The sequence below is a fragment of the Molossus molossus genome, unplaced genomic scaffold (genome assembly GCF_014108415.1).
Source record: "Molossus molossus isolate mMolMol1 unplaced genomic scaffold, mMolMol1.p scaffold_m16_p_15, whole genome shotgun sequence".
Taxonomy (NCBI): domain Eukaryota; kingdom Metazoa; phylum Chordata; class Mammalia; order Chiroptera; family Molossidae; genus Molossus; species Molossus molossus.
The window spans coordinates 38023026-38043731 of NW_023425350.1; the positions used below are offsets into that span (position 1 = coordinate 38023026).

The following is a 20706-nucleotide window of genomic DNA, read 5'->3' on the forward strand; positions in this document are numbered from 1 at the left end:
ACTGCCCACCACCAAGCACTGGTTTTGGGTACGACGTGCTGACCTGCGGGCGCAGCCGGCGCGGACACAGGAGGCGGCGCGCAGTCGGGCAGCGGCCGCTCACCCCGCCCCCACCCGGGGCAGCGCGGGCCTCTTCCCCGTCCCCGCAGCCCTCGCTCCCGCTCCGCCGCCTCATTTGCCACCTCCCAGCGCGTGACCGCGGCGCGCTCGCGTCCCGGGCCGGCGACAGGCGCGGGGTGCGCCCCGGGGCCCATGGGCCCCCTCCTCCTCGCCGCCGTCGCCGCCGCGCCCCGAGCCTCGCTGCGGCTCCTCGGCAGCGGGCTCGCCACCATGTCTACCGCAGGGCCCCTCAAATCCGTGGACTACGAGGTGTTCGGGAGAGTGCAGGGTACGGCACCCCGCTGCTGTGGGACCACGGGGTGTCAGGGGAAGAGGGGAGAAGACAGGGAGGGCCCCCGCATCTTAAGGACCCCATCCCCGGGGCCGGGACTTCCGCGGGCCCATGACTCAGCAGCCCCGAGGGCGGAATGGAGGCGAGAGGCGCATGCGCCGGACAGCTGGGTTGGGGGCGGGGGCGAGAGGAGACCGGGCTGGAGGGGGGAGGGGCCCAAGGAGCAAAGAGACACCCTGGGGCGCGGGCCGTGGGCTTACCGAGGGGCTGGCGAGGGGAGAAGTGACGTTGGGTGGGGAAAGGAGGGTCCTTGAACTAGTTACCCTGTTACTCACCACTGAAACTGCTGGGCTTGACCTGAGCTTCAGGAAAGACACCTAGGTGACGTTTGAGGGTTCACTTGGTCGGAGATTGCACTTTTTTAAAAACTGTAACTCTTCAAAGAATTATTAAATTGTTACCCAATTTTTGTTTCACCATAAGTTTAATTTTTTTCTTTATTGATTTGAGAGAGAGGAAGGGAGGGGGGGAGAGAGAGAAACATGGATGAGAGAGAATATTGATTGGCCGCCTCCTGCATGCCCCATACTGGGGATGGGACCCACAACCTGGGCATGTGCCCTGACTGGGAATTGAACCGGTTACCTTGTGGTGCATGGGTCAATGCTCAACCACTGAGCCACACTGGCTGGCCTAGTTTGAATACTTTAAAAGGGTGTATTTAATATTATGTGGATTCTATCTCAATTTTTTGAAATGTCATCAAAAAAAAGCAAAATACTTTCAGGTGCTGCTAGTGTAGCTGGTCCATGGACCACTCTGTGAGTAGGAAAGAGCTGGACCAGATGTTTGCAATTTCTGTTTACTGCAGGTCCATGCGCTTACTTTTCATGATGCAAACATAGGCAGAACTCAGAGGGGAACATGCACAATGCAGCCTTGACCAAAACCTTCAACTCTACTCGGGTCTTCTGGGATCTTCTCACTCCTAGGATAAATGACTGCACACTTGCTCACAGTTATGTCTGTTTTTCTCCCCTGTTTTGTCTTTATCCTACATGGTCTGGTTTAACTGAAAAGTTTCTTGAGTTTTCTGCCACTTTCTTTTGTATCTGCTAGCTACTGTCTTTCCCTCATCTATATAACAGACTGCCTTCTGAATCCCTTTCAGATCAGTACTTCCGCTCACCATTCTTCTACCTTTCACATGTAGCATTTAAAATATTTTTACAGCCCTACAACAATTCCATTTGTGATATTATCCTGTTTTTATTGCCACACTACTCTTTTTCTTCATATTCATGTTGTACCACAATCCACTATCATCAGGAAACAAATGATACCTCTTATTATTATACATCCGTTTACAAAATGACATAAAATTACCTAACCCTCTGATTCCTTCTCCTGTATTTTCTTAATCAGGTTCAATTGCTATATATTGAAGCAATATCTTTAGGCTGTTTCATTCCCTGTGATTTCCTGATATTTTTCTTCTAATTTTTAAAAAATGAAGTATTACTTAAATTCAGTAACATTCACCCTTGTTAGTGTAAAGCTTAATTAATGTGCTTTGAAAAGTGCATACAGTCATGTAAGCACCACTGCAGTTGAGACACAGAACAGTGTCCTCATACCCAGAAGTTCCCTGGTGTCCCTCACAGCACTCCTCTCTCCCCTCCCAGCCCTTGGCACCACTGATTAGTTTCCTGTCCCTGTAGTTTTGCTTTTTCCAAAACATGGAATTTGAATTAAAACAGAAATGTTTTATTACCTTTAAACTTTGATTTAGTCCTTGTGTTTCAAGAAGAAATTCTAAAAGCTGAGGATAGGTAATCTTTATGTCAAATACATACTCAACTGCCCTTGTAATAAGCATTTTATATTATTTAGCATTTTAAAATAGAATAAATATATAATTTGGCATTTTATTACACTTTGAATGAAATATTCAAATAAAATAAATATTCAGGTTACTAATTTTCCTCAAAAGTAATTGTCCCTTTCCCTTTTTATTTTAAAAGAAAATAATTTTTAAACACACTTTGAATATATTCAAAGTTTTGTTCATTTACTTATTCTTTAGTAAAATCGCCTGACTGGTGTGGCTCAGTGGTGGAGTGTGGACCCATGTACCAAGAGGTCCCGGTTTGATTCCTGGTCAGGTCACATGCCCAGGTTGTGGGCCAAATCCCCAGTGGGGGGCATGCAGGAGGCAGCCAGTGGATGTTCTCTCTCCTTGATGTTTCTATCTCTCTTCCTCTCTCTTCCTCTCTCTCTAAAAAAATCAATAAAGGGAAAAAAATAGCTGAAAGTTAAGTTAGGAAATACAGGGTATTCCCTCCAAAATGTATACAGGGTATCTGTAGATTCTACTACATTTTGAAAATGAAATGTATTTTAATAAACACTGGCTTTATAATTATTCAAAGTTGTAAATACATTTTTCTGGGACATCTTATATATAATTTTTTAAAGGTAGTAATCTGACTTTATTTTTCTTTTTCTTTTATACAGGTGTCTGCTTCAGAATGGTAAGTCAATACAAACTGTATGTTTTTTCCATATTTTCCTCCCACAGTTATTTCATATATATATATATAATTTATTTTTTAGAGAGAGAAGAAGGGGGAGAGACAGACAGACAGACAGACATTAATGTGAGAAAAACACTGGCCATTTGTCTCTTGAACAAACCCATGATCTGGGTATTTGCCCTGATTAGGAATCGAACCAGTGACCTTTCAGTGCAGGGACCATGCTCAGCCAACTGAGTCACCCTGGCCAGGGCTCCCACAGTTATTTCTAATCACAAAGATAGAGATGTTTTCTACTTATTACTGGTGTACTGCTTATTTCCCATCCTTGACAGCAAATAAAAATGTATTTCTATTTCTTCAAATACAAATTACTGGTTGAGATTTTTACTAGGGCTGTCTTTACAAAGTAAGACATTGCAGCCTTCTTAGCCTTTAGCTAATGTTTTCTATGAATTTCAAGATACCTCTCTTGAGGTGATCAAATTAAACATTTTAATTAGGCATATGAATTACAAAATATGGTATCTTCCACTATTCTGGATGGAAGAAACCCTCTACTCCCTGTTACCTTTAATATTTTTATTTTGTTAACATACTCCTTTCCTAAAGGTTAAATGTGACTTGTATTTTCATGTACTATCTGAGCTAACAGTCACTAGATTAGGTTTCTATTCCTAATCTCAGAGTGTTCTAACATGGTCCCACCTGTAAAGCCTCCACATTTTGAGATAGTTGCATTCTCCACAGTTCAGATCGTCGTCTTTTTCATCATTAACTATGAGAGCTTGACTTATTTCCAGAACCAGCTCATACATCAACGCCAGCTATAACTATCTCAGTTTGTGTGGCTCCATATTGTTTGGAACGTGGAGTAAAGAGAGATCTTGATCACCCTGGCTTCCAAACAGAAGAACATGTTTTTTAAAAGTTCTAGTAGACTGAGTCCACAGAGTTTTATTAATGATGTAGTTAAAATAACTCAAAATCAAAATGTTGCTAGGTTTTGCCCTGGCTGGTGCAACGGTTCAATTAAGGTTGGATGTTGTCCAGTGCACCAAAAGGTTACCAGTTCAATTCCTGGTCAGGGCACACGCCCAGGTTGTGGGCTTAATCTCCAGTAGGGGGCGTGCAGGGGGCAGCTGATGGATATTTTCCATGTTTTACTGTTCACATCAATGTTTTTGTCCCCTCCTTCTCTCTAAAAATCATTAATAAAAAATTTATTTTTTAAATGTTGCTAGGTTTTTATTTGCCAATAGCATAACTGAATTTGGAACCAGGAAAAGGAATAAACAAAACTATTAAGAACAATAAAAGAAATAAATTTACCCATAGAGAATTATGGCATTTGTGTTGCAAATCCAGAGCTAACAGAAAACAACAGAATATTTGATTCCAGTACTTTCTGTTGATCATAACTGGATATTTTTTCTCAGTGATTGAGAATTTCAGAGTGATCATCATTGGGAACCCACCTTAACAGTGTAATTTAGTGTTAGCTGATGTGCGGGCAATGCAGCTGAATTGTATGGATCCCAAAACACATCATGGAAACTGCTGCTTGAAGTAATTCCCACTATCAGTTTATTTTCTCATAGCATGCTTGTCTTTACCGAAAGTGGAATTTAACAAAAAATTCTGTGTAAGTGAAGGTTCTTGTAAATAGAGGTTTTACTGTAGGTTAGCTGCACAGTTTTTTGGCATAGACTATATTTTAGGGGGAAAATGATCAGCTTAGTACTGTTAGAATGTTAGAATCAAGTATGTTATAAATGCAGACGTGATGATGGACACTGTTTCCCTTGTTTTCTCCTGAAACTAGTACACAGAAGGTGAGGCTAAGAAAATAGGAGTGGTTGGCTGGGTGAAGAACACCAGCAAAGGCACTGTGACAGGCCAAGTGCAAGGCCCTGAGGAGAAAGTCAATTCCATGTGAGTAGCAAGACTAATAACACACTCATGCAATTTATGGACTTATTTTAATGTTTCATTGGATAATAGGAATAGTATCGATGTACCAAATTCAGTTTGTAGGTTGTAAGTAAACTAACATGCTTTCAGGCAGACCAGCAAAGGATTTCTCAGAATTGGGGGTGGAATGTCTACATTTAGGAATGGATTACCCATGTGGACAGGCCCTCAGAAAATCAGTGGCATCACTGTCCAATCTCCATGAATTGTGTTTTCATTCTCCCCTAACCTCGTAGAAACATCGAGAGTCCACAAGTCTCTTACCTGAAGTGGTTGTGACAAAAGCATACCTTAGGCTGGTTCTTGAAGTTCTAAAAGTAGCCTTCAAGGCAAAAAGATTGCCATCTCCTTTTTATGGTTTAAATATATTTTTCCTCTAATTGTAATTTAATTTTTACTGTCGGTAACAGTGTGTTTAATGAACTGTAAGGTTCCTGTACTGTGAGCTCTTGCACACCTCTGTCATTTTCAGCTTTGTAAATTTCACTGCTGTCTGTAGTCTTTTTTAAAAAATAAAAAATAGCTAACTTTTATTGAGCATATGCAACATGTTAGGCAATATGTTAAACACACTTCACATAGATTATTTTATGTAATCTTTACAAGGAACTTATCAGGTAGGTAGTAATTAATACCCAATTTTGTTTTATTTTATTGTTTGCAATTTCTCTTTGCGTTCAGATTTAAAAAGCAATACTTCTTTGTGTATTGTGATAAGTAAAGTAATGAGATGCAGAGAGGTATAAAAGCAAAGCAATTAATCTCCAGCTCCTCTACTTCCCTCCCATTATGTAACCTGTGCCAACTTTCTGAAGCTTTCTCTTTTATTTAAATGTATGTAAGCAGGCTGGGTGGTATGGCTCAGTGAACTGAGAATCGTCCAGTGGACTGTGAGGTCCTGATTCGATTCCTGGTCAGGGCACGTGCCCAGGTTGTGGGCTTGATCACCAGTTGGGGAGGGAGTGCAGGAGGCAGCCAATTGAGCAACCTCTCTCTTAAAAATCAATAAAAAAAATAAGTATTTAAGCGGAATTAGGGTTTTGCTTGTTTTTACTGAAATAGAATACTTTATGCATGTTTTTCTGTAACTAGTTTTGTCATTTGGACATTCAACAGTCAATAAATATATAACTACCAACTCCTTATTTTTTCTAATTTCTTTAGGTACTTGTGCTTATGTGTAAAACTGTACCCCAACTTGAAAAGTGGGGTCCAAAAATTCAATTTTATGTAATGTTAATGGATAACAATATTTTTCAGTAGGATTGTCACAACTTGCACAAAAGAAAAGATTACGAGACTTAAATTTACACAAGGAAATGCCAGATGACCAGGAGGGAGATTGAGAATGAGGACTCCGTGGAAGAGGGACAGTCATGCCCATCATGTCATGTCCTGACCCATGTAGTAGCAGGTTTTTGATTAATATCGGTGCAGTTATATCATACATTCTGCCCATTTTTTCTTTTCAACCCCTGCATACCCTTGTCCCCCCTCACACCACCAGTAACCTGTGTTAGCAACCTGGTGCATTTCCTTTTGTATTTGTCTCCATGTCCACCTTTTCACCACACACACACACACACACACACACACACACACGTTGTGGCACATACAGTTTTGTGATCAGTGTTTGCTTTTTTAAAATGGGGTTATGGTGTATCTGCATCTCCCTTTTATCACTCAAAAATACATCCAGAAAAATTCTTCCAAGTCCAGTGGTATAGCTCTAATTTATTCTTTTAAATTGCTGCTTAATATTCTACAGTAGAGATGCACCATTTTTTACTACCTTATTGTTGGGAACTCATTTTGTTTCCTAGTGGTTTTTGATGCTGTATTTATAACATTCCTTATTTACTCCATCTGGAATATGTTTTTTATTTTATAATATGAGATTGGGGACTGACTGTATTCTACCAGATGGATAGCCAGCTGTGCCAGCACCGCTTATTAAATTATCACTATTTCCCCATCGAACTGAAATACATGTTTGTCATAAATTAAAATCTTATATCAACTGAATTTTACTTCTGGATTTTCTGTTCTACTGATTGATCTACTTACATATGCCTAGACTCATGCTCCATATGATTTAATTTAAGTGGCTTTTTAGTATATTTTATTTCATTATTTTTTTTCATTCATTTATTTGTTTTACTGGGTATTTTCTCTCTAAACTTTAAGATATTTTTATCCATTTAATTGGAATATACATATATACATATATATGTATATATATATTTTGTATATTATATATATGTGTATATATATATTTGTAAGTATATATATATTTTAAAACTTACCTGATTGTCTTACATATATGCTTTTTATTTTAATCCTCACCCGAGGACATTTCTCCATTTTTTGTTCAGATAGAGTGGGAGGGAGAGAGAGGAAGAGAGAGAGAGAGAAACATCGACGTGAAAGGGACACATCGAGTGGCTGCCACCCGCACGACCAACCAGGGCTGGGGACAAACTGCAACGGAGGTATGTGCCCTTAGCAGGAACCGAACCCAGGTCTCTCTGGACCGCAGGCCGACGCTCTAACCACTGACCAAAACCGGCAGGGCCAAATATGCTTTTTAAAATAAACTTTATTTTTAGAAGTTTAGATTTACAGAAAAATTGTGAAGATGGTACAAAGAGTTTCCATATACTCTTCATCCAGTTTCCCTTAATAATATTTTACATTAATATGTTACAGTTAATGAACCCATTATGATTCATTAGTATTAATTGCAATCTATAGTTTATTCAGATTTCCTCAGCTTTTACCTAATGTTCCTTTTCTCTTTTAGGAACTCATATTTTACTTGTTTTTTAATTCTACATTTTTATGATATTAAGAGGCTTGATATTAAATCATCCCATCTAACAGTATGGATATCTTTTCATTTGCTCAGATTTCAAAATTTATCCTTCAGTATGATTTTATAGTTGTCATCATATGCTTTTCTTGCTGAGTTTATTCCTAAGTATGTCTTCGTCAGTTTGGGCAGCTATAACAAAGTACCATAGACTGGTGGTTCATAAACAACAGAAGTTTATTCATCATAGTTCTGGAGGCTAAAAGTCTGAGATCATGGTGCCAGCCTGGTCAGGTTCTGGTAAGAGCCCTCTGCTGAGTGGCCAACTGCCAGCATCTCACTGGATCCTTGCGTGGCAGAAAGAGAGCTGGTCATCTCTTTGGCCTCTTCTTATAAGGCACTAATCCCATTCATGAGGTTCTACTTTTATGAGATTACCTCCCAGAGACCCCATTCCCAAATACCATATTGGTGATTAGATATCAACATTTTTGGGGGATGCAGACATTCAGTCCATCACAATGTTTTATTGCTTTTTTACTATTGTGTGTGGAATATTTTTCCCATTTCTGTTTCTGGGTACTTATGCTAGAATAGCTTATAGTTGGGTTTTATTTTTTTATGCAGTCATATATAATCTTTATTTTTATATCAGAGCATTTAATCCATTTAAGCTTAATGGAGTTACTATTTAGAATTAAATTTGTATTTTATTATGTTCTTTCCACTTGGTTTATCAGTTTTATGTTCCTTTTTTTCTTTCTAGCCTTAATTTGGATTGACTATTTTTTATTATTCAGTCTTTTTTCTTTATTAGTTTAGAAGCTTTATGTTGTTTTGTTTCTTTTACTAGTGTTTTCCCTAGAGATACAACATGCAATCATAACTGATCAAAGTTTGATATTAATTTATGTCTACTTTCTTTTCAAACAATGAAAAATCTATAGCATCCTTTTTTATTTATTTTTTATTTATTTATTTTTTTTATCCTCACCCGAGGATATTTTTCCATTTTTTGTACAGATAGAGTGGGAGGGAGAGAGAGGAAGGGAGAGAGAGAGAGAAACATCGACGTGAAGGGACACATCGAGTGGCTGCCACCCGCACGACCAACCAGGGCCGGGGACAAACTGCAACTGAAGTACGTGCCCTTAGCGGGAACCGAACCCGGGTCTCTCCGGACCGCAGGCCGACGCTCTAACCGCTGAGCCAAACTGGCCAGGGCCATCCTTTTTTTATTTTATCCTCACCCAAGGGTATGTTTTTATTGATATTAGAGAGAAAGGAACGGAGAGAGAGAGCAAGAGAGAGAAACATCAGTCGGTTGCCTCCCGTACATGTCACGACGGGATCAGACCTGCAGCCTTTCTGGTGTACCAGATGACACTCCAACCAACTGAGTCACCTGGCCAGGGTTATAGCATCCTTTAAGTCCATTCATCTCCCTATTTATTTAGATGCTACAGTTGCATATTTTAATATGTATTTTAAACCTGAAAAGACATTAGTTGACTGTCAATTTTACATATTGCTTCTTTAAAGTAATTGAGCTGCATCTAAGATGGCAACAACAGTAAAATTGCCAGTTTACAATTTGCAGTAATAAATATAGCATTCAGCCTGTCAATGGGTTTAGGTTTATTCTCTCCAGTAGTGTTTAGTTCTCACAGTACAGATGCCAGGAAAGCACGAAGCGGGGTCCATCCAGGTCTGGTTATTGCCAACTACAAAGAGTGCAGGTGAGAGAACAGGGACTTGAGGGTATTTACAAGGGTGCGACTATAATGATGTATTTTCGAGTGTTGTTTGGACAAGAAGAGAAGTAAACTGGGAGTAAATTGTCGGGCAGTGAGAAATGGTTGCCTTCTTGGATTTTTGGGTCTAGAGATTTGTTGCAGGTCTCAGTACTGTTTCATTGCACAGCGCAGTCCTAGAGGCAGTGGGGTCAGTGCAGAATGGAAGGGCTGGAACGGCAGATACGAAACATCCCCGGTGTCTCCTGCCGCATTGAGGGTGAGAGTCCAGTGCAGACAGGCTCTTTCAGACATTTTCTCTCTATGTCCAGTGGGTCTGTAAGTGGACTTCATCGGAGCATTGCTAAGTAGGAATTCCTCCTGAAAGATACTGAATTTAAAAAATATATTTTTGTGTTGTCATGGTTTTCTCTTTTACAGCTTTTTATTATGGGATGTTAAAATATATACATAAATAGAGAGAACAGGACGATGAACCCCGTGTGTCTATTACCCAGTTTCAATAACAGTTAATTCCTGACTTTCTTGTTTCATATATTGCTCCAATTCTTTTGTTGTTGTTATTACAGTATTTAAAGCAAATTTTCTGCATCATATTCACCTGTAAGTTCGCTTGAATATTATGAAACTGCCACCCTTGGACAAAATTTTTACCCACAAAAATGGCAATTTCTCATTGTTTAATCTAATACTTTATTATTTTTCTCTGACAGACACTCTGTATGCCTATCAATATAATTTTCTAAACCCCACAGCAGATCCATCTGCAAGTGTCAAAGTGAATCCCCTAACAGTGACCCTTTCCCTGGGAGCCAGCCTTCCTCAGGCTCCGTCTGAACCTGCTCCACACCTGGAGGGAGGTCCTCTCCAGTCAGACGTTCTCATCTTCCTTGATTTAGTCTCTTGTTTTGTTGAAACATAATCCTTTATAAACTTACCAGGGAAAGGTGCACGAGAGCCAAAAAAAATTGTATTTTTGCCTGCCTTCATTTGCCTTCATACTTGATTATTATAAAAATATATGGATTGTTACAAAAATATAGATTGTTATAAAAATCTATGCCCCAAATAATCTCCTATTCCGATTATTAAAGGCATAGTTCCATAACTTCTTGTGTTGCTATTGAGGGATTTGATTATCATTCTCATACAAAGGATTGGGAGTTTATTCCCCCTAGAAAGTTTTTAGATGTTCAGTTGATCCCTATTTCTGCATTTTCACAATTCTCTGCCTTTGTCCATGTTTTGATTTCACTTTAAATGCTGGGCTCCCGGAAGAGGCGAGTGTTTTTATTTATTTACACTTTCTTTCCCTCTCTCTTCTTGGCAGTCCTCTTTGAAACTTCTTTGTGGACCTGATCCTCTAATTTTCTACTTTTCTCACTAGTTTTGAAATGATTATCTGGGGAATTGCCTCCACTTTGTCTTCCTCCCTTCCTAGTAATTTTTGTTAGTTTCTACGGCTATATTTTAATTTTCCTACTTCATAGTATCTTGTTTTTCATCTCTCTCTGAGGATATTGTGTGTGTTTTTCTTTTTGAAGTTTTCGTCTTGTTGCTGCTCCCTTTAACTTTCTTTTCTTCCGCAGCCCTTTGCCGTTTCTTTGTTTTGTTTTCATGTTTTGCTCCTCTCTTTCCTACCGAAGGCTTTTCTTGCAGTTATATTTTCAGCAACTCACTCATAAATATGAACAGGCCGCCAAGAATAAACAGACTTTTAAGGAAATTGTCCAACATGTAATTGTAGACTTGTTGGCTTGAGGAATGGTGGTGACTGGCGGAGAGCTGGCCGACTCGTTGGGGAACCTCCAAATGTTAAACTGTTAAGTCAGTAGGTCTTGTCTGCAGTCTCTGGTCCCTTCAAACCCAAGTCATCTGTGGGTTCTAGTTGTTGTTTTTTGCTTCTGCAGGCACTTGGGCTGTAATGTCCTTTGTTTTTCTGTATTGTTTATTCCTCCTCCATCTGTGTTCCTTCTGATTTTTTGAAATCTTTTTTTTTTTTTGTATTATAGTTTTGTATCAACTAGGAATATTTTTAGCTGCAAGTTAATAGAAAATGAGACTTAAAATGGATAAAACAAGTAGGGATTCTTTTTCTCAGTAATAAGAAGTCTGGGGGTGGGGGTACTGGCCTGGGTGTAGCAGCTCAGTGATATGAGGACTAACCTCTGTGATTCTCTTGGCCTTTCCCTCAATGTCGCAAATAGAAAGGTGCATGTAATACCCAGTTAAGGCAGGAGAAGGCAGGAAGGGATAGGGCTGTGCTGCTCTCCCCGAACTTCCTGAATAGACCTCTGCTCGTGTTTCATTGGCTCACATCGGGCCATACAGTTACTCTTCGCTACAAAGAACACTTGGAAATTGGTCTGGCTTATTGATACCCAGAACAAAATTGGTGTTCTCTTGGCCAGGAAGAAGGGGAGACAAATGGGTACTAGCTAGTGAGTGAACAATATTTGTAACAGCTTGCTTTTATTTATGTATTATTTTTTAAAATATGTTTTTATTGATTTTTTTTTTTTTTTAGAGGACACTTATTAAAGCTGGGGATGATGAAACAAGGGAGGGCTGGGGAATGAGCCTAGGCTGGCCTGCTTTGGCTCACTAAGAAGAAGTCAGAGAAGCCCTGGCTGGTTTGGCTCATCAGTTAGAGCATCGACTGCAGATCAGAGTCCTGGGTTCCGTTCCCACTAAGGGCACGTACCTCAGTTGTGCTTCGTCCCCAGCCCTGGTTGGGGTTGTGCGGGTGGCAGATAGTCAATGTGTCTCTCTCACATTGATGTTTCTCTCCCTCTTTCTTTCTCCCTCCCGCTCTATCTAAAGATGAATGCAAAAATGTCCTTGGGTGAGGATTAAAAAAGAAGCCAGAGAAAAGGGGGCCTTGGGGACAGGTTCAGGGGGTTTGCCATTGCCCATTGCTGCCCTGGTTGCAAGCCCCCTGGGGCCTCCATAGGGAATCAAACCAGTGACCTCTTGGTACATAAGACACACTCAGCCAACTGAGCCACACTGGCCAAGGCACATCTTTTGTATTTTGATGCTGCCATTTTAATGGGGTTTCTTCAGCTAAAGGAGATAACCATTTCACGTTGAACTGCACTGTGAAGATTGAGAAGATCCCCATAAAGTGCTTCGTGCATAAGAAGTAAGCAGTAAACATCTGCTATCATTATATGACCCATGTTGCTCTGTCTTTGCACATGTTGTTTTAGTGGCAGTTGGACTGTCTAGGTGAAAATGCCACTAAGATCTTAGACATATGGGTCATCCCTGCAGAGAAACGGGACTAGAGAAATAAATTTGGTTGTCATCGGTATGTGGATAGTGTTTGAAGCTGTGTGCATGGATGGGATTATGCAGGGAGACCTGATGTGGTGATCTGGGTCAGGAACCTGTTCCAGAGAGTGTAAATCAAGCTTAATAAACATCATAAAATGCCTTTGCAATGAAAAACATTTAGATGTTAAAGAATGAATTTATTCCTCTAGCCTCTTCTCTTTGCAGTACAGTGTTTCAGGTAGTGAATTATAAAAAAATTAAACCACAGTAAGAGAAGTTACAGAAATAGATTGTAAGGTCAGACTAAAGGTGGTGCATTTGGAGATATATACATATTGCCTTATTTTCTGCCAGTTATTAAACTTTTTAATTATCTTTTAGAATGCTGTGACAATAAGTCACAGAAATTGAAGTTAAATTGTCTCTAAAAATATGGGTGTGGTTTCTTTCCAGGTTATTGAAAGGTGGAATTCAATAGGGACCATCATTTCGAGATGGCCTGGCTGTGATTTTAGCAGCCCTGCTCTGTTTTTGCTAACGAGCCAGCAGCATTCAAGAACACACTCCAGATGTGCGTGCGCGTGTGCCTGTGTGTGTGTGTGTGTGCGCACGCGCGTTTTCTTCTCCGTCTGAGTTTCATTTTCTCAGAAAGAATGACTGATGGCTTTCTTTAGCAATTTGCATTATATGATTTGAATTGTAGAGGTAAGTTCTGCCAACATTATTTGATGCATAGAAACTATTTTGAATCTATTGTTTTATTAGACCTAGTTTTCAAAACTAAACAAAATATTTTGTTTCCTGGCAATCATTTTAAATTAGTATATAGAGTTATGACACTGAGCATAAACCTTTGACTAAATCTACACAAAATATATTTTTTCTTAAAGACTAAATAGTAATTTTTCAACAAAAAAAAAGAGAACCGAATAAACAAAAACCTAAAAACATTTGTTTTTGGAGACAGTGAGCCAAATTCTGTTTTCTTTCTTTCTTTTTTTTTTTTTGGTATGTGCCCCTAGTGGGAACCAAACCCGGGACTCTCTGGTCCGCAGGCCAATGCTCCAACTGCTGAGCCAAACCGACCAGGGCCCAAATTCTAAAATTTAAGTTACATCTTGATTGCTACATATTTTTAAAACCATATGTCATGCCCTGGCCAGTTGGCTCAACAGTTAGAGTGTCGGCCCGCAGACCCGAGAGTCCCAGGTTCGGTTCCTGCTAAGGGCATGTACCTCGGTTGTAGTTTGGCCCCGGCCCCGGTTGGGGTCCTGTGGGTGGCAGCCACTCGATGTGTCTCTCTCACGTCCATGTTTCTCTCTCTTCCTCCCTCTGTCCCTCCCACTCTATCTGAAGATAAATGCAAAAATGTCCTTGGGTGAGGATTAAAAAAATAAATAAAATAAAATAAAACCATATGTCATGTATCTGTACTCTGCACTTCAAAGGATCGTTCACAGACTGGGGTATGTATAAAAGAGGATGATCAAATATGTCACAATATAAGGAATGCTTGGAAGAACTGTGGATATTTAGGCTGGAGAAAAGAATGCTTGAGGGAATAATGATAGTTTACTTCAAGCATCTGAAGGGCTGACACATGGGAAAGGATAGATGCTCTCCATTGTTCCAGAGGTGATTATTTTGGTTATAGCAATGAGTGAATTTGCTTATTTCAATTCACCTGATAAAGAATGTTCCTGTAAAGGCATCTAATGGTGGAATTTCATCAATAAATAGACGTGGACTGTATCAGGGGTAGGCATACTACAACCTTGAACCAGATCTGACCTATTGCCAGTTTTGTAACTGAAGGTTTATACAGCCACACCCACTCATTCATATTTTGTTTGCTTTTGCTTTTGTGTTACCATGGCAGAGTTGAGTAGTTGAAACCCAGACCTAATGGCTACAGAGCTGAAAATATTTACTATCTGGCCCTTTACAGAAAAAGTCTGCTGACCCCTGGTGTAGATTTTAGACCAGTCAAGGGTTTATAGAAGATCAAACTCATTGGATGGTGGTTAAGTTAGCGTAGGTGACCTCTAAGGTCCTGTCCAGCTGAGATCCTATGGTTCTATACAGAGTTGACAATATACATGTAATTAAAATGTGTTTGCAGATTAAGAGTTAGAAGTAGAATAGACATAGTCACCAATATAATTGTAGTTATCTCTTCCACAGATATTTAGCATTTGTATGAAATGTTGACAGCATTCTGCTTTAACTATGAAAAGCCATTGTTATTCATTTCCAGCTGTTGAAGTAGTGGATTGGAATGAAGCAGTGGATTCTGTGAACAATTCAGTAGTGTCAGATTCAAAGTTATTTAATATTTTTTAAAAATAGTTTTCTCTGGCAGACCATTAGTGGCATGAATTGCTGTGTAACCAGAGTTGCTAATTTTTTGTAACTTTGTCATTTGAGAATCTCAAAGCACTTTACTAATATTTTATACCTTATTCATAAGGTCCTTCTTACACAGATAGATGAGGTTATTAAGAAAGTATTCATTGGATGTTCTGTTTGTGTTTTCCATTGGATGTTCTATTGAAATATAGAAGACTTGGACATTTTTCAGGAGAACAGAAATTCATTGAGGAGCTATAACTTTGGAAAAAACATTTAATGTAATCTAATTAATATAAATTACTCTACTGGGAAACTAGAAACATGAAAAATATCCATAGTAGAGTTAGAGTTCTAACATCAGGTTTTAGACCTCAAATACTAAGTAATTTATTTTCCTTTGGAATATAATTTTTTTAAAACTGATTTTAGAGAGAGAGGAAGGGTGAGGGAGAGAAAGATAGAAACATCGATGAAAGAGAACATTGATTGGCCACCTCCTGCATGCCCCCAACTGGGGATTTGGCCCGCAACCTGGGCATGTGCCCTGACCAGGAATCGAACTGGCGACCTCTTGGTGCATGGGTTGATGCTCAACCACTGAGCCACACTGGCTGGGTGGAATATAATGTTTTCATTAAAATTTCTTAAATGCAGGATTTTTGCTGTCAAGTTTTTATTTAAATATGTGAATTTAGTAAGATAATCATATTTAATAAAAGAAATGCTAAATGTAGCAGTAATTGCTTTAAAAAAATTAATAGAATTTATTTTTTAGAGCAGGTTCAGGTTTACAATCAAATTGAGAGGAAAGTATAGATATTTCTCATACACCCCCTGCCCTGTACATGCATAGTCTCCTCCATTATCGGTATCACTCACCAGAATGGTACTTTTTTTTTAACCAAGATGAACTTACATTGACACATCATCATCACCCAAAGTCCATAGTTTACCTTAAGGTTCCCTCTTTGTGTTGTACATTCTGTGGGGTTGGTTCATATCTTTTTATTGCTGAATAATATTCCATCATATGGATGTACCACAGTTAGTTTATCCATTCACCTACTGAAGGATATCTTAGTTTTGTCCAAGTTTCAGCAGTTATTAAACCAATTACTTTTAAAAAGTTGATACTGTAAATAAAATATTGTTTAGTGTTCACTTTTATGTTTCTTTTATAAAAATTTTTTTTTTCTTTATTGATTTTAGAGAGGGAGGAAGGGAGAGGAGAGGAAGATGGGGAAGAGGAAACATCGATGAGAGAGAACAGATTGGCTGTCTCCTGCATGCCCCTCACTGGGGATTTGGTCCACAACCTGGGCATGTGCCTTGACTGGGAATTGAACTGGAGACTTTTTGGCATGTGGGTTGATGCTCAACTACTGAGCCACACCGGCCAGGCTACTTTGACATTTATTAAAGTTATTGTACAATACACTAATGTGAGCACAAACTACTTTTTTTCCCCGTTATTGATTTTTTTTTTTAGAGAGAGAGAACGTAAAAGGGAGAGAGAGAAATAGAAGCATCAATGAGAGAGAACATTGATTAGCTGCCCCCTGCAAGCCCCCTCTCACCCCCACCAGGGATCAGGCCCAAAACCTGGGAATCGAATTGGCGACCTCTCGGTGCACGGGTTGATGCTCAACCACTGAGCCACACCGGCCAGACTCCCCATTACTTTTGAAGTATTGATTCCTGGGCATGAGTCAAAGGCTTTGTGCATTTTACATGTAAACTTGTTGATTCAGTTTTGTTGTTTTTTTTCTTCGGATAGAGTGGGAGCGAGAGAGGGAGGAAGAGAGAGAGAGAAACATCTATGTGAGAGGGACACATCGAGTGGTTGCCACCCACATGATCCCAACCGGGGCTGGGGACAAACTGCAACCAAGGTACATGCCCCTAGCGGGAACTGAACCCAGGCCTCTCTGGTCCGTGGGCCTATGCTCTAACCACTGAGAAAAACCGGCCAGGACTGTTGATTCAGTTTTAATTTAAAAATCATGAAGTATTTTTCAAATAAATACTAAGTAAGGACTCATAGATTAGGAAGTTTTGCTGTTCTTTGTACATTTCTAAATAAATAATTGTACCAATTTAGGTTAAGTGAGTCAAGCCAGTTATAAAGAAATTAAGAAGTGGAAATAAAATAAAATCATCCATTAACCCACTGTTGAAAAACAAATACAGATAATATACGCGCGCGCGCGCGCGCGCGCACACACACACACACACACACACACACACACATTTTTAATCCTCACCTGAGGACATTTTTGGTTTTATCTTCAGATAGAGTGGGAAGGAGAGAGAGGAAGAGAGAGAGAGAGAAACATTGATGTGGGAGAGACACATCGAGTGGCCACCCACATGATCTCAACCGGGGCCGGGGACAAACTGCAACCGAGGTACGTGCCCTTAGCGGGAACTGAACCCTGAACCCGGGTCTCTCTGGTCTGCGGGCCGATGCTCTAACCACTGAGCAACCAGTCAGGGCAAATACAGGTAATATTTTAATGCACAATAGAACTTTCTGTTTCACTCTTTCTTACTGGGGTACTAAAGTCAACTCCTGGTGATTTAAAAAAATATTCAAAAACAGGAAATTCTCGAGCTTTCAGACTCAACAAAGATCACCTAATGTTTTAACCCCAATAAAGTTCTATTGGAACAGGCATCTCATTCAGGCATGTGAAGAGGGCAGACCTGGGTTGGTGGTGGGACTCCGTTGCAGAACTGGGCCTCAGAATCGGCCCCTTTATGACTTCTGGGGCTAATGTTTAATAGTTAACATATTTTATCATGATAAATTTTCATTCAGCAAATAGTTAGAATGTGGCTTTCTATGTCCCTCTGCTAGGTGGTGGGGCACAAGGATGATTAAAGGTATTGTGAAAAGTCCAAACAGTCCACCTGGGGAAAAAGAGAGAAACAGGTGAATTCAGGACAGGATGGAAAGTACAAAGGTGGAGGCCGGGAAAGGTGCCTGTGTGTACGTGTGTGCGCGCACACATGCATGGACACAGTGACAGGGTGCCTTGGGGAGCAGGGCAGGCCGCTCTTTCTGGCCTCTTCTGCCACTCTCCCTCTCATTGCCTTTCAGTCCCTCCACACCCCGAGCTCTTCCTTCCCTAGGACAGGACGTTTGCAGAAGTTCCACCCTCTGCCTGGAATGGATGCCTTTCTATCCCCAGACCTGGAGGTTGTCCCCCACTCACCCTGTGGTACCCTCTCACCACATGCTCTGCTTCTGCACGTCACTTAGCACAGCTGTTATGAAGAGTTACTTAGTAACCCCTGCCTCCACTCCAAGAGAATGCCTTCAGCTATAACAGGAAACCTGATAAACAGGTGGCTCAAGCAGGTGGGGCTTTGTTCCTTTTCCATATAAAGGGGGCTGGAGGTCAGTGGACCTTACACTCGGTCAGCTGATCACCAGTGTCAGGATCCAGAATGCAGGGTTCTCTTGTCTTTTCACTCATGGCTGTAAAAGGACTGCTCCAGCTCCCAGCATCACACCCACGCTGGAGGAAGGGGTGGCTCTGGGTCTGGTCCCCTTTACCTGGAGAGCAAACATTCCCAGAAACCTGTAGCACACTTCCATATGTGGCCATCTCTAGCTATAATCAGCTTTTCCAGCCACCGGTAAGGAAGGCGAGTGTTTTGTGTTCTTTTATCAGATGGTCAGGTATGCTGCAAGAGGAGACAGGCTCAGGATAAGACACCTTAGTATACTCACAGGTCCTAGAGACAGAAGGCACAGCATGGCACGCAGGGTCACGGGAAAACACCACGGTGGTCAGAAGGGAGTTAGGAGGAAGGTTTAGGCCAGAGTCTTTGTTGGGGTTTCTGGGGGGAAAGGTAGGGCAGGGCTGGGTAGGGTAAGGGGTTTAGGATGGGCTAATTTGAGTAGTTCCCGAGGGCTTTGGGCTAAAAGGTGATATCTGGTACCTGGCCCTGGGAAGGTTAAGAGAGGAATATTGCCTCCTGGGATACACAGGCCTGACAGGAGGGGGTACTCCAGATTCACTAGTTGGCATATTAAAGTCATGCTCAGGGCTGAGCTCTTTGCTATCTTCAGGACTATGTCCCCCAGGAAGGGCAGTCTTTCCCAGCCAGAAAGGTTTGTTTGTTTGTTTTTTTAAATCCATACCCAAGGATATTTTTCTATTTATCTTCAGATAGAGTGGGAGGGGGAGAGAGGAAGAGAGAGAGAAACATCAATGTGAGAGACACCAACTGGCTGCCTCCCACAGGACCTGGACCAGGTCCGGGGACGAACTGCAACCAAGGTACATGCCCTTGACAGGAATCAAACCTGCAACTCACGGGTCCTCGGGCTGAAACCCTAACTGCTGAGTCAGACTGGTCAGAGCTCACCTGGGGCCCTTCTTCATAGCAACTAGGTTGAGTTCCACAGCAGAACAACTAAAATCTGAATTTCCAGGAGTGGGAGCCAGGCATCAGTTGATTTCCATGGCTCCCAGGCGAGTCCAGTGTGCAGCCAGGGCTGAGAGCCTCTGATCTTGTCTAGCCCCACTGACGACAACACTCAGGGCTGGAAGATGAGTTGCTCAGGGTTATACAGCAAGTTAGGTAAGAATCAACTTTTTTTAAAATCCTCACTTGAGGACATTTTCGCATTTATGCAGGCGGGAGGGAGAGACGGAGGAAGAGAGAGAAATATTGATGTGAGAGAGACACATCGAGTGGTTGCCACCCACACGACCCCAACCAGGGCCGGTGCAAACTGCAACTGAGGTACGTGCCCTTAGCAGGAACCAAACCCAGGACTCTCCGGTCTGCGGGCCCACACTCTAACCGCTGAGCTAAACTGGCCAGGGCTACTATCCCAACTTTTTTATTCTAAATCATTCACAATCACAAATATAACCGCCAAAATTTTAGAAGAAAAATAACTTACCGACAGCATTATAAATAATTTGGTTTTCCTTTAGTTAACAGTATTTTACACTGTAGAAAGTTATCCTTTTATAAAGATTGTGTAAAAATGTGGTTTTTTTTATGTAACATAAGATATGGATAAATAGTGCTTTGTAATATATGTGTAAGTAATAACCTTTTTTTCCAACTCTAGGGGGAGCTCTTTGGTTTATATTGTCTTATGTATCATTTTGAGAGTCTATTTTAAAAAGGAGCTATTTTGGATTTTAAAAAAATTAAATATTTATAGTAAGTATTCTTAACACTTTTCAGCTCCCCTTTTATTTTCTGGTTATAGAGTCATTTGGATACAAAGTCATATATTTGTTTCATTGCTTGACCAAAAAATCCAAATCCAGGCCTCTGAGAGTCATTTTCAAATCTGTCTTAAATCTGTAATGTTATCTCACATTATTTAACGAACATTATATGTTTCCCATGATTTTTGTTTCTTATAGGTCTCAATGTTGAAATAGAATTTCTGTGTGATGGGTTCCCTTTTCTGAATAATGTAGGTGGAGGAAGACCTTGGGGATGACACAGCTGTTGCTATAGGAATTTCTTCAGCTATTTTTACCCCATTGTGTACAAAGGAATGTTAACAACTACTTTCCCTGTAGCACAGATGAAACATTTGCTGCCATTTCTTTTTCTCTTTCCTCT

The 20706-nt window shown here is 40.6% G+C and overlaps 1 protein-coding gene across 3 annotated transcripts in view; it reads left to right on the forward strand.

Moving 5' to 3' along the window:
• Nucleotides 1-252: 252 nt before the first annotated feature.
• ACYP2 (acylphosphatase 2) overlaps nucleotides 253-20706 on the forward strand; it is a 115866-nt gene continuing 95412 nt past the window's right edge. Inside the window, exons 1-4 of one of the 3 annotated variants that reach the window (XR_004959693.1) lie at nucleotides 253-388; nucleotides 2909-2925; nucleotides 4754-4863; nucleotides 13201-13452. Coding sequence is in view for 2 of the 3 variants with exons in the window: in XM_036263016.1 (XP_036118909.1) it covers nucleotides 253-388; nucleotides 2909-2925; nucleotides 4754-4863; nucleotides 13201-13225 (288 nt within the window). In the remaining variant the exon portion in view is untranslated. Of the gene's footprint in view, nucleotides 389-2908; nucleotides 2926-4753; nucleotides 4864-13200; nucleotides 13482-20706 lie in introns of those variants that run through there. The other 2 variants (XM_036263016.1, XM_036263014.1) reach the window with 2 other exon arrangements.